Source organism: Saccopteryx bilineata, chromosome 4 (genome assembly GCF_036850765.1).
Source record: "Saccopteryx bilineata isolate mSacBil1 chromosome 4, mSacBil1_pri_phased_curated, whole genome shotgun sequence".
NCBI classification, from domain to species: domain Eukaryota; kingdom Metazoa; phylum Chordata; class Mammalia; order Chiroptera; family Emballonuridae; genus Saccopteryx; species Saccopteryx bilineata.
The window spans coordinates 296,186,783-296,200,540 of NC_089493.1; the positions used below are offsets into that span (position 1 = coordinate 296,186,783).

At 60.0% G+C, this 13,758-nt stretch overlaps 1 protein-coding gene across 2 annotated transcripts in view; it reads left to right on the forward strand.

Annotated features, from left to right (window-relative positions):
• The window catches only part of USP31 (ubiquitin specific peptidase 31), a 52,717-nt gene extending 47,609 nt beyond the window's left edge, over positions 1-5,108 (forward strand). Inside the window, exons 14-16 of one of the 2 annotated variants that reach the window (XM_066275872.1) lie at positions 101-259; positions 1,708-1,860; positions 3,343-5,108. In XM_066275872.1, the coding sequence (XP_066131969.1) occupies positions 101-259; positions 1,708-1,860; positions 3,343-4,889 (1,859 nt within the window). In that variant the 3' untranslated portion in view covers positions 4,890-5,108. The remainder of the gene's footprint in view (positions 1-100; positions 260-1,707; positions 1,861-3,342) is intronic. The other variant, XM_066275871.1, reaches the window with a different exon arrangement.
• Positions 5,109-13,758: the final 8,650 nt, after the last annotated feature.

The following is a 13,758-nucleotide window of genomic DNA, read 5'->3' on the forward strand; positions in this document are numbered from 1 at the left end:
GCCTTCAGGGCTGGAATCGGTGGTGTGGGTGGGGAGCAGTCCGTGGGTGGGAGTGACCGCAGGCACAGCTGCCCCGGGCTGACGCGGCTCTCCTTGGCAGCCTACTGTAAGAACTCCGTGGACGGCCTCTGGTACTGCTTCGACGACAGCGAGGTGCAGCAGCTGTCGGAGGACGAGGTCTGCACCCAGACGGCCTACATCCTCTTCTACCAGCGGCGGACGGCGATCCCGTCCTGGTCGGCCAACAGCTCCGTGGCAGGTCAGGTCCCCAGACGGGAGGTGCTCGTTCACGGTTCAGAGACGTCCCCCGGTTCGATCCCTTGAATCCCCACATCTGCGTTTAATCTGGAAGCCAGAGTGCTTGCCGTGGAGGAAGGGGGGTGGTGTGGGGGGCGGTTGTGCACCAGCAGAGCTCACGGGTGTGTGTGTGTGTGTGTGTGTGTGGCACCCGGGAGGGCCACGTGTGGTGTCCCTGAGCGGAGAAGCAGGTGGCACGCTGCTCTGACACGGGAGGGACCGAGGGGTTTGGAAGGAGAGCGGCGATACGGTGTCACCATGGCTTGGTTGGGTTCCCCGGGCCGTGCCCCATGTGAGGTGCGTGCCTGTCGTCTGTCCTGGTGTGACAGCATGGCCCACCTCGTGGGGTTGTGTGACCCAGGTCGGCAGGTGCCCCTCAGAGCCTTTTGTAAAGGGCTGGACACAGTTCGAAATCGCACCCCACCAGCCCCACAGTGAGAACGGCTCCCCAGTTAGGGGAGACCCGGGGGCTATCGCAGTGTTAGTGGCTGGGGTTCCACTTGACGGGGTCGAGTCCGTAGTTTCCACACATGCAGGAATCTCCCACAGCCCTAGCAGGCAGCCGCACTGACCCAGACGAGGGGCGTGCTCCCTGGTGCCCTCAGGGGTTGGGTTAGGGGAGGGTGACCGGACAGGGCGGGCAGGGAATGTGGCCGGTGAGGGAGGGCCCGCCCCCGCCCCCGCCCCCGCCCCCGCCCCCGCCCCCGGAGGCTTGCGAGGGCTAAAAGGAGGCCTCTGGAGCGACGCGGCCCCTGCTGGTGCAGATCCCCCCGAGACCCCGCGGTCCACCGCTCACCCGTCAGCAGCAGAGGACCCGGTGCTCTGAGGCCTGTCCTCTGTGTCTCCCGGAGCCTGTGCTGCACCCAGAACTGACCCCTCCTGAGGGTGATGTGAACCAATCATGCCGTTTGGTGTTCCTGAGTGGCTCTAGTCTGCGTGTAAGGGCATCGCTGGGATGGGCAGGACAGACGGACACAGAGCCCTGTGTCTTTGTACGGATATTGTGAAGATGATTTTAAAATTCAGCAAGAAGGCTGAGACATGCCAGGGCGCTGACGCTGCTGTCCCTCCTGCGAGTCAGAACCAGGACGGCCGGTCCCTGGAGTGGGGCTTGCCAGGTGCTGATACCTGTTTGCAGACAGAGCGGTTCTGAGCGAGGGTCTGTGGCCAGCCCCTCGGTCGGGATTTGCGTTGGAAAGAACCCGCCCTGTGCCTGCCTGTGTTTTATGGCTAGGGATGTGTGCTGGGGTCTCCCCAGCAGGGGCTGCGGAGCGGCCGGGGCTGAGCCCCCATGGGGACGCTGCTACCTGCAGCCGGCAGCAGCGCCCACCCTCGTGCGGGTCTGTGTGCCGTGCGGGCAGAGGCCGGGGGTCTGGGCTGACCGTGCGCCCTCCCCTCCCTTGCCTGCAGGCTCCACGAGCTCCTCCCTGTGCGAGCACTGGGTGAGCCGGCTCCCGGGCAGCAAGGCCGCCAGCGCCACTTCCGCCGCCTCCTCCAGACGTACCTCCCTGGCCTCGCTGTCCGAGTCCGTGGAGATGACCGGAGAGAGGAGCGAGGATGACGGTGAGTGTGGGCCCTGGGGATGCTCGCAGGATGGTGGGTCCCACGCAGCAGTGTCCCTCTGTGTGGGAGCCGGGTCCCATGGAGGCTGTGGGCGGGGTGCTTGGCGTCACGATCGTCAGTGACGCTGGCGGGGAAGCGGCTTTTTGCCTTTCTGCTGCCCGGGACTTCTTTCTTTCCTTTGATTGTTTTCAAGTTTGAAGTCCGGAGGGGAGGCTGGAGCCTTAACTTTGCTTAGTAACGGATACGTCTTTTTCAAAGTGGTTGTTAAACCTTCAGAGCAGCGGTGAGGGGACTCGGGGCAGCTGTGACCGGCCCAGGGCTGCCTGGGGTTGCGTCCTGGCGAGAGCCTGGCAGGGCGCCCCCCAACCCGCTGCTCCCCTTCCCGCCATGTCTTCTTCCCGAGAGGAGTCGGCACCCTGTTCTCCTGCAGTGCAGACTCGTCTAGGACAAACACTGTTGCCTCCGCATGGAGGCAGGTTCGGGGAAGTTGGATACAAGTGGCACTTTCATCTTACCCGCCTGCGCTCACTGCTGGGGCCCAGTTCCGACAGGGAGCCCAGGCGGGGTGGGCGCAACCGGCCGGCACCGGTTCCCTGTTCATGCCGTTGTCTGTGGACCCGGGCGCCCCGCACCAGGGCCTGTCTTCGGCGTCTCCTCCAGGAAGACCTCCATACGTGCTGCGGCTGCAGCCGCAAGTGCTTATGGATTTAATTCAGAATATTTTCTTTGGAATTCTTTGGAAGTTTTAAGTCACTCGATGTAGGAATTATACTGTCCTAATGACGAGTTAAGTTTTGAGTCACGCAGGAGAAGAATGTTCTGTCCCTTCTGTCCTTGCTCATAGTCCCGGCCTGGCCCGGCCTGGGACGGACCGCAGTCCAGGGACTGTGGTGCTGGTCTCAGCTCTGCCTCCAGTCACGTGCGTCCCTCCTCAGAGCCCCAGGGCGCCCTGGTGAGCTGACGCAGCTGGACCAGCAGCTCAGGTTTGCCGAGCAGCTGGAGTGGCAGGTGCCTCGCTGGGCGTGGGTCTTTTTAAGATTCTATTTAATTCTCACCGTGGCCCCGTGAGCAACAACGGGTCAGCGAACTGCAGCTCCCAGGCCAGATGTCACCCCTGCCTTTATCTTAAATCAGGTTTTATTGGAATTCAGCCGTGCCTGCTTATTTACATGTCACCTGCGGCCGCTTGCACACAACGGTGGCCACCAAACCTGAAATATTCACTCCTTGGGTCTGTACAGGGAGGTGTGCCGGCCTCTGGTGTGGGGCAGGGGGGTCCAGAGGGCTTGCTGGTCCCCGAGTTAGAAGGAACTTGAGGGAACCGGGCTCAGGAGAGCTGGTCACGTGTCTGTGCTGCCCTGCCCCCCACGCACCGGCTCCGAGGGTCCCTGCCGTTCTGGAGACGCGCCTCCCTTCCTCGTTCAGACGCTTCTGGGGCCTCTCTCTCTGAGTGTGTAGCTAACGCGCCTCCTCTGCCCTCAGGAGGGTTCTCCACCCGGCCGTTTGTGCGCAGCGTCCAGCGGCAGAGCTTGTCCTCCCGGTCCTCGGTCACCAGCCCCCTGGCCATCGGCGAGAACTGCCTCCGACCGTCCTGGTCCCTGTCCGCCAAGCTGCAGATGCGCTCCAGCTCCCCGTCCCGCTACGCGGGGGACTCGCCCATCCACGCGTCCATCTCCACCTTGGAGAAGATCGGGGAGGCGGCGGACGACAAGGTCTCTATCTCCTGCTTCGGCAGTTTGAGGAACCTGTCCAGCGGCTCCCAGGAGCCGGGTGGCGGCCCCGGCCGCCGGGAGCACAGGGCGGTGGGCCGGGCGCCCCTGGCTGTCATGGAAGGCGTGTTCAGGGACGAGTCCCACGCCCGCAGATCGAACTCGGGTGCTGCAGACACGCAGAGCAGACTCTCGGCCCCGGGGGCGCACTCGCCCCCCGTCTCCGACCCCTTTGACAACAATAACCAGATTGCTTACGTGGATCAGAGCGACTCGGTGGACAGCTCTCCCGTCAAGGAGGCAAAGCCACTCGGGCCCGTGGGCGGCCCCCCAAAGCTTCCCGAGAGCGCCACCAAGGGTTCCCCCGGCTGCACAGGCGCTCCCGGGCCCGAGAGGAGCTTGCGGAAGGGGCGGTCGGCCCTGGCCAGCCAGGAGTCCTCCCCGTCCAGCCCGTCCCCATCCCCTGTCCCCGCCAGAGTCTCCGGGAAGCCCCCACGCTGCCGCAGCAAAGCAGACTCTCACAGGGCCAGTGGGCGGCGTTCCTCCCCAGCCCCGGCCCCCCCCAGGAAGGACTCCTCCCCCAAAGCCCAGGACGCACTGCCCTCTCTGTCGCCCCAGAAGCCGAAGTCGGCCTCTTCCATCACGCACACCACGTCCTCCACACCTGCCAGAAAAGCCTCGGGCCCGGCCACGAGGGGCCCCTGCCCGCCCGGGAAGGGCAGGACTTCAGACAGGACTCTCAGCAGGGAGGGCTCCAGACAGAGCCTGGTGTCCGACAGGGCCAGTGTCACGTCTGGCTCCAAGCCCAGCTCTCCGCGGGCGGGCCCGGCCCGGGCTGGGGAGGGCCGGGGGGACGGCCGGCAGGTGCGCAGCTCCTCCATGGCCAGCCTGCGCTCCCCCGGCACGGGCGCGAGGGCCGGCCTGAAGAGGGACAGCAAGTCGGACGAGAAGGGGCTGTCCTTCTTCAAGTCCGCCTTGCGGCAGAAGGAGACCCGGCGGTCCACGGACCTCGGCAAGACGGCCCTGCTCTCCAAGAAGTCAGCCTGCAGGACCGCTGCGGACGACCGGGCGGACAGGGGCCACCAGCCCTTGGGCCCCCAGCAGCAGCCCAGTGCCGCCACTGCCGGGAAGGGGCAGCCCGTCTCCAAGGACCCTGCCTCCGCTCGGCACTCCCTGCTGTCCAGTCGGAAGCCCAAGCCTTCCCCGCTGGACTCCGGGGTGCCCGCATCCCCTGGGGGCAGGCCGTCCTCTGAGAAGCCCCCCCAGAAGTTCCCTGTGAGCATGCCAGCCTCTGCACGGCCTTCTCAGAAACCTCAGTGACCGCTGCTGTCCCCGCGTCCCCCCTCAGTGACCCGCTGCCGTCCCCACATCCTCCCTCAGTGACCCGACCCGCTGCCGTCCCCGCGTCCTTCCTCGGTGACCCGCTGCCGTCCCCGCGTTCCCCCTCGGCGACCCTCTGCCGTCCCCGCGTTCCCCCTCGGCGACCCGCTGCCGTCCCCGCGTCCCCCCTCGGCGACCCGCTGCCGTCCCCGCGTCCCCCCTCGGCGACCCGCTGCCGTCCCCGCGTCCCCCCTCGGCGACCCGCTGCCGTCCCCGCGTCCCCCCTCGGCGACCCTCTGCCGTCCCCGCGTCCCCCCTCGGCGACCCTCTGCCGTCCCCGCGTCCCCCCTCGGCGACCCGCTGCCGTCCCCGCGTCCCCCCTCGGCGACCCTCTGCCGTCCCCGCGTCCCCCCTCGGCGACCCTCTGCCGTCCCCGCGTCCCCCCCCGGCGACCCTCTGCCGTCCCCGCGTCCCCCCTCGGCGACCCGCTGCCGTCCCCGCGTCCCCCCTCGGCGACCCGCTGCCGTCCCCGCGTCCCCCCTCGGCGACCCGCTGCCGTCCCCGCGTCCTCCCCCGGCGACCCGCTGCCGTCCCCGCGTCCTCCCTCGGCGACCCTCTGCCGCCCCCGCGTCCTCCCCCGGCGACCCTCTGCCGTCCCCGCGTCCTCCCCCGGCGACCCGCTGCCGTCCCCGCGTCCTCCCCCGGCGACCCTCTGCCGCCCCCGCGTCCTCCCCCGGCGACCCTCTGCCGTCCCCGCGTCCTCCCCCGGCGACCCAATGCCGCCCCCGCGTCCTCCCTCGGCGACCCGCTGCCGTCCCCGCGTCCTCCCCCGGCGACCCTCTGCCGTCCCCGCGTCCTCCCTCGGCGACCCGCTGCCGTCCCCGCGTCCTCCCTCGGCGACCCTCTGCCGTCCCCGCGTCCTCCCTCGGCGACCCGCTGCCGCCCCCGCGTCCTCCCTCAGTGACCTGCTGCCGCCCCCGCGTCCTCCCTCAGTGACTCGACCCGCTGCCGTCCCCGCGTCCTCCCTCGGCGACCCGCTGCCGCCCCCGCGTCCTCCCTCAGTGACTGCTGCTGTCTGGAGGCTTCCCCGGGAAGCTGATTATTTATTTAGAACCCCTCCCCTCCCACCAGAGCCCTCTGTGCTTCCGTTTTGTAGTTTTTGGGGGGTCATGTGCCTGACGCGTGTGCTTGTGTGTGCGTGTGCGCGTGGGCAGGCGCATATGTGTGAGTGCGTGCGTGCGTGTGCAGAAGTGAATTGCAGGTTGTTAAAAAGCGTCGCCTTACTCTGCCGTTGAACCAAGTATCAGCCATAGGCAAAGCATCGCTGTACCGAGCTGACTGGAAAGAGTCTAGATGACACCCGGACACAGTCCCTCTTGCAAATTGTCCATACTTCTTTCTGGAGAACTCTAATCAGACTTCTGTCGGGACCCTGGGGTCTTGGACCCCGTGGAGCAGCTACGCTGCGTGGCTGTGCTCTGTGGAAGGGTGAGTCGTTCGACTTGGGTTTCACTGGAGCAGGACGTGTCTTCCCTGTGGATGGTCCCATGGCACCAGAAGTTCTAAAAAAACCTGGGACACTAACGATGACCAAACCGAGAGAAGACGGTTGCTTTCTGCACTTTGGCCCCACCTACCAGCCTTTGGAAAAGGGCAACATTTTAACACTAATGTTTCTCAGGTATATACTCAGCTGCGCTACTAGGATGCGTATCGGCGAAAGGGTTGGAGAGGAAGGTGGCCTGTCCGTGACCCCACGTCTCCTGCCACGTTGGAAGTGTCTGGAAGTGGAAGTGGTCTGGCCCCACCTTCCTGTCCGCAAAGATGTGTGTGCCATGCGCTGCCGTGACTCTCTGGGGTACATCCCGAGAGGTGGCGGATTGGATGTCCGGAAAGCCAGTCACTATTAGTTACATTTTTATTTTTTCCTTCTCAACGTGCGAGTGAAGAAGGCCACTGGGATTTTTGGAACGCAGTAGAGCAGTTAACACTCCTGAAAGATTCCTGGAAAATAAAGAGTTCTCAGCTGGATGTCTGCATCTGCACCGTCGCCCCCGCTGCTCTGGCTTCTTCTGTCAGAAGTTGAAAGCTCCACGCCCCTCTGCACGCATGTCGCTGTTCCCACAACGTCTGGTCGGTGATGGGGAGGACAGGAGTTGCCGGGGTAACAGGAGTATTCCGTCCACGCCTCTGACCCTGCCTGCAGAGCTCAGTACGACCGCTTCTCACCCACGGATTGGCTTCTCCATTTCTTCTGCCCAGGATTTGACGGGAGCAGCCCTCAGCAGGGTCGGAGCGTGTCCCCCGGCCCCCTGTCCTCGCAAAGGGCATATATCTTGGTTAGAAAAATAGAGAACCTCACAAAAAATCTCACACATAAGCCAGACACATGGTTTCCCCGGCTTTCTGGAACAATCCCGGCAACTTTTAGGGTTTTTTTCTTTTCCTCCTTTTTCTAAATGTCAAGGGAGTCGTGGTTCTGTTTGTTCGAATAGCATTTGCCACTTTGTCATGAAATACAGCATGCTATGTTTATATGCTCTTAACTGTTAACTTCTTTTTTATTTTTAAGTCATAGACTCTTCAAGTTCTTCCGAACTCATGGTGCACGGGCCCCTTTGTACCCGTTCAGCGTCACTGTGTGTGAGGTAGCCCGACAGGCACCTGTGCACAGCTGGGATTCTGCACTGCCTTTTTGGGTTGGTTGGTGGGTTTTTTTCTATAAATACCTCTTGGGAAGTCTTTCCAGAGTCACTTAACTTTATTTTTGCTGCTAGTTTGAGCATTAGCAGGTAGCTCGTGAGTCTGGGGGCCGCTGGTGTTTGGGGGGCTGGGACTTGAGACCCTGTGCTCCTCGAGACGCCCCTCAGCCCACCAACATCGCCGTCCGTGCCCTGAGCTCGCTGCCTGGGTCCGCCTGCCCGCGGCCTCCACAGCCCCCGGGGCGGGTTGGCTGCTGCTGGTCTTCCTGTGTCGACTTCTGCTTCCTGGCCGGGACACGGCAGATGCGTGGTCGTCTGAGAAGCCACCTCTCTGCGGCAGGCCGACCGTCATGGTGGAGCTCCGAGAAGTCCAGTCTGGCCACTTGCACGGCTCTGTTAACACCTCCGGGGGGGCTGCCCTCAGTGAAAGCGTTACCAGAAAGGAGTTTAGTTTTCACAGTGCTAAATATTTTTATTCTTGAAGGCTCCAGGAATGGAGTGTCCCATTGGGCTTTCGTGTCTTCAAGAGAGCGACAGACTCTTGTAATTTTTCACGAGATCTAAAAATAAAATTTCAGTCCCTGTGAGTTTTGTATGTCTGGGGTTTACGAAGTGGGAAGAATCGGGGGGGTATCGGCGCTGTCTGGGTGGCGCGAGGCCGGTACGTTTCTCTGCTGCTCCCGCAGTGAACACTTCTGCCCCTGACTCCCAGGTCCAGCCTGGAAGCCTCCGGAAGGACCTGTGCTGGAAGTCTGGCGCGCTCTGCAGTGTGCAGTACGGGTCACTGGGTTCGGTTCAGTTCTCTGGTTGCTTAGGGACCTGGTGTTCATTCTGTTTTTGATTTGCCCGGCAATGTTGGGTGTGATCAGCCTGTGTGTTACAGTCCCTGCTGTGGCCACCGGCCCTGGACTTCCGGTGGACGGCGGGCGGACCTGGTCCAGGTGCTCATTTCCTGGTGGGCCTAAAATGTCTGCTTTTCAAGCAGTTTCCTTCTTGATTTCTTTCCTGGTAGACACCCAGTGCCCTGGGGCCCTGTGGTTCCTGAGGACGGCCCTCGGCCCCCCACTGTGACCCCTTGTATAACATGGACGCACAAGGAAACAGCTCATGTCGTGTGAGGACTGTCTCCTGGGCCTCTCGTCTCTTCTGAAAGCGGCCGGCCGGGAGGACCGGTGCGCGGGGACCGGCCCTGTGGGGGTGGGGGTCTGCAGACGAACGCGCTCGTCACCCTCCCTCCATCCCTCCCTCATTTGCTCTGCAAGCAACACCAACACAGAGGGCCCGCTGCTGGCACACGGCAGGGACTCGCGGGCCGAGGAGGCCTGGGCCCATGGCCGGAGGGTGGGCGAGGGGGCCAGCAGCGTCCCAAACAGCGACAGTCCCCGCGAACAGAAGAGCGAGCGGGTTCCGGTCCCCCGGAGCACGTGCGTTCTGGAAACTGTCCTTCACCTCGGGAGATGGCGGCAGTGGAGCGCCCACCTTTCCCGACGGAGCCGCCCCTGCTGCTGAGGGGCTGGAATCCCCGTCGACCTCACTTCTCATCAGAGTCTGTCGTCCACGTTGGTAGGAGGGGGGTGTGGGGGGGTGGGGGTGGTGTGAGAGGAAAGCTGTCATTCCTGTGAAGCAGCCGTCACGGAGCACACAGAAGAACGTGTGAAGGACAGGAAGTGGCACCTTCAGGGATGCGGAGCAGAGGAGAGCAGTGCACAAAACTTGTTTCAGATGAACACGTGTTTTCAAGTAGATTGACACCTGACATTTCACTACCTTTCATTCTGACAAAAGTCACCGACCAGCGCAGGTCACCGTTTCCTACGGAGGCGATTGCACTTCTCGGTGCAGCAGTGAGGAGTCAGTGTGTCGGGGGTGGGCTCCTGAGACGGTTCATGAAAACCATAAGCACAGTGCCAATCAAGACGGATTCTGTGAGGTGAGTTCAGCTTTGCGTTATTTGGAATCAAAAAGAGAACTTGCCGAGTAAGCAGTTCTAACTGTAGGCTCGAGGGTCAGCCGTTCCTGTGCGGTCTGCCTGTCTCTATTTCACAAGCGGTGCATTATCACTAAACCTGATGGAGTATTTTTTTGGGGGGGGGGGGACCCTGTGTCACACACTGCCTTCTGGTCGACTCCCACAGTGGGAGCATTGTAGCTGCATTTCGAGCGTGACCAATCCCCTTCCGCCCAAGTCACAAGTTTGCATGGCCCCATCCAACCCAGAAAACATGTGTTTCCTACCTATGCAAAGCAGCTAATAAACAGTCTCCACCACACCAAATGCAAGGGTTTTTTTTTTTTTTTAATTTATTTAAAGGCACTCTTAGGTGATGGAGCTCTATTTTCGAACTTGTCATTGATCGAATGTGGTTTCACCTTCCGTCCAGAAGAGCGCAGATGTGGTTTCTGTGTCACTTTGCACAAGTTGTGGCCGGCTGGCCGGTTCTTTCGTTCATCGGTGGGACTAATAAAAGAGTGGGAGCAGGAATGGAATTGGGTCTGTATGTATGTTGGACACACACTGGTTTATATACTGTATTTAGTCTGAAGACTTGAAGTATAGGAATTCTAAAAATAAAATGCCGTTTTCTATGGATTTTAATTTTTTAATCCCTTCTAAGTTTCTGTCGTGGTCACTGGGAGAGCATGTGTCTTCTAATAGAGCTGGCAGTTCTAAAACACTTCTGTGGGGATGTTGAGCTCTGTTGGAAAGCTTTGGGGCCCCACAGCCACTGGTCACGTGAAGACCAAGCTTGACGGGGTTCATGGTGGTGGTGTAGGGGGAGTTAGGTTCCAGAGCCACGTCACGTGCATCTTAGTCCAGTGTTTCCCAATTTGGGGGAGCAGTGAGATCCACGATAGACTCGGGGGGCTTTTTGAAATCTCGCAGGGACTCTGCCCTTCTGAATGACGTATCTGAGAGCCTGGTACCCAGCATTTAGGAGAATCGTCCAGGGAACTTTAAAAAATACCAATGTCCCTCTTCTAGCTCACAATCTTTTTACATAATTAGTGACGGGACAGCTCCCAGGAACGGCTCCCAGGAATGGTCATGCGTGTTAAAGCTCGGGTATTTCTGATGTGCAGGCAGCACTGGGAAGCTGCTGAGAACCAGGACGAGTGAGGACCAGGAGGGACAGAGTCCTCTGCCGGAGAGGAAAAGACGCACACCAGAGACTGACACGACCTCCCATTTGAGTGAAGTCGGGGAGCTGTTCTGACTCGAGGCCTAGTTAGGGAGGGTGGTGCATTCGGCGGGGGCCCCAGCACTTGTCCGTCTGGTCGGAGTGGGTGCTCTAGTTTGCGGGGCAGGCAGAGTGTCCCCGTGGGTCATGGCAGGGCCAGGCCTGGCGGCGGGGTGGGGATAGGGAAGTCACTCCGGTAGAAAACCTGTCTCCGCTTTTGATACAATCATGGTTACTTTGTAGTAATTACAACAGCAAACCCTAAGCTGCCCTTGAATTTCCTGCTTAGCTCATTCTTTATCTAGAATGTAGTTTCAGGACAGATCTTTCAATTTAAAACTGATTGTGAAGCATATTAATTGGAGTCGTCTTTTGGGGAGGGGTGAGGTGGGATGGTGGAGGAAGCTTCATTGGTATTTTTTCCATGTAATTTAAAAAAATCAAATACCATCCAAAAATGTGGTTGTAAACGCCACTGACAGAGGCCAGAGACGTTTAGTTTCCATCTGCGGTGAGCTGAATGCACCCTGACATCTTCAAACAGTCCGCCGTGCCGCTCAGGGGGTCCCCCCGGAGCAGTGTGCTGCCTGCAAAAACAGGAAACCGCTGACCTCCACGTTTCGAGGCATCAAGCTCACGGGCACATCCAGGTTTGGAAGCGTTCCCTTTAGAAAGGCCACCGGGGCAGCGAGACCTGTTGCCGTGGGGAAATGTGATATGAAATGTCCTAGGTGCTGCTCCAGCTGGCGAGAGCCATCGAGACACCGGAGGGGGCGGGGCTGGGGAGGGGGTACGGCGTGTCCGCAGGCGGGGGGGGGGGGTATGGCGTGTCCGCAGGCGGAGGGGTACGGCGTGTCCGCAGGCGGGGGGGGGGGTATGGCGTGTCCGCAGGCTGAGGCTCTCCGCGCGCCTGCCCCTCCGCGCCTCGCACCGCTGGTTAGCGCTGAACTCGGGCCGGCACAGAGACCGTTTCTCAATGGACCGCTTTCCGCCCGTACGCTGGGGTTTCTGTGGTCTTACAAGCCGCGTGTCTGCGCTCCACGACATGGTTCCGGTGTCTGTCCACCTTCCGCTCGCAGTGGTTTCCGCCTGAGTGTCTTCCGTGGTACAGGAAGGTGGAGGTCAGGGCGTCTCCCGTCGAGGCCGGGAGCGAAGGACACATTCTAAGTTGCCCAAGAACAGGTTCATGAGATGTGTCACATGCTATTTATTTGTATGTCCAATGATTCAAGGTATATGCACTTTTAAGACTCAGAATTTATCATTTTTTTATGTTTAAAATGTTTTCTTTTTGAACCAGCCATTGATGATAACAGTTGGAACGAAGAGAGACAAGGGGAAAAAAATGTAACAAAATACAATAAATGTATGACGTGACGCCCTTCCATCCATACTCCTTTCTCCCCTCTTGCCAAACCCCATTTTTGATCTTGGTTATTAACCTTGGAAATAGAAGCAGATATTGGTACTATGCCAATGTATACAAAATGCCTTAAAAACTGTACCGTTCAATGTAAAAAAAAAAAAAAAAAGAAACTTACAGAAGGCTACGTGTAGATGCTCCATGTGTATGTTTTTTAAAAGAATACGTCACACCCCGGGCTTATTTAATTTTCCTGGTCAAGAATTAACAGTCCCATGTTCTCCGTGAGGCAGTGCTTGGAGCCGGGTAACAACTCGCATCCTAATTCCATTCCAGCCGACTTTCCACACTGTATATATTTCCTCCTTCTGCCGCACTTTGGTGACGGGAGGAAACAGCAGTCCCAAAGGAAGCGTGTTTTTCTGGGCTCTCTCTCGCCCCCCAGAACTTTGCGTTGGAAGGTCCTGTTCTGGTCAAATTTCCAGCTCTGACTGGACAGGACTCCCAGTTGAGGGTGTCATGCCTCACGTGACCACACGGGGGCACTAGAAGATCGCCATTATCAAAGATAACAAACAGTCCAGCGTGCGTGGTCTTGGCCTCTGTGGCCACGCTTGTTCATACGTGTGTGTTGCGTGTTTTATCAGTGAGCAGGGGTCCACTCCAGACGGGTGCCACAGCCTCCAGGTTTCATAGGAACCACTCTGGCTCACAGTTGGGGCAGGGAGACTCCCAGACCAAGGAGGACAGGTGTGGACCACACACCGTCAAAACCAGTAGCGCACAGCGCCCACAAGCCTCTCGGGTTTCGAACGGGAGAATTTTGTCTCAGTTCCACTGAAGAGTTGAACCACGTTGCATGCACGCTGGTGATGCAGGAGGCTTCCCTGATGCACCCACGGTCACCTGTCATCAAACACGTTGGCTTAAATGCTAAGCAGATATTTGGGGAAGATTCTGCTTCCTTAACACCTCGGAGGGTTCTCAAATATCTGGCCCGTATCACCCTGAACTCCCCCCTCCTCTGTCCGCTCTTCCTGGAGAAGCAAAGGCATGAGGTGGTCCCTTGCCCTTTGTGGTCCAGGCCCCCGTGACCCCGCGGGCCATGCCTTGAGGATTGCCCCCCACCTGAGGTGCTTTCTCTTTCCCATGTGGCGTCCTGCAGGTGGACGTCTGGTTTCTCTCTCCCTGCAGGCCCCGGCTCCGTGTCCTCATCGCTTTCCCGTCTACTTCAGGTAGAACCTTACAGACCTGGTCTGGTCTGGTCTGCTCTGGGCCATATTTCTCAGCCCCTGGTGATGTTTTCCGCACTGAGGGGGAGGGCCACTGTCTCGCCGGCTGAGAGGGTTTGGCATTAGGCTGTGCCCACCAGTGGCCTGGCACCCCATTCTTTAAGACCGTTCGCGGATACGATGCCAGTTTGACCCAGCAGCTCGGTTTTTCCTAAAGAAAGCAGGTAGTAATAACGGGTGTGAAACCAGGGCTCTGGTCGGCCAGGCGCCCTGCGCCATGCCTGCCTGTGTGGGGGACGGATTCGTAGAGGCCCAGGGTGTGCACGTCCAGTCCCTGGGACTCAGGGCCGGGTGTCAGACTCGCAGGGGGAGGGCCGGTGGAATGGGGAAGAT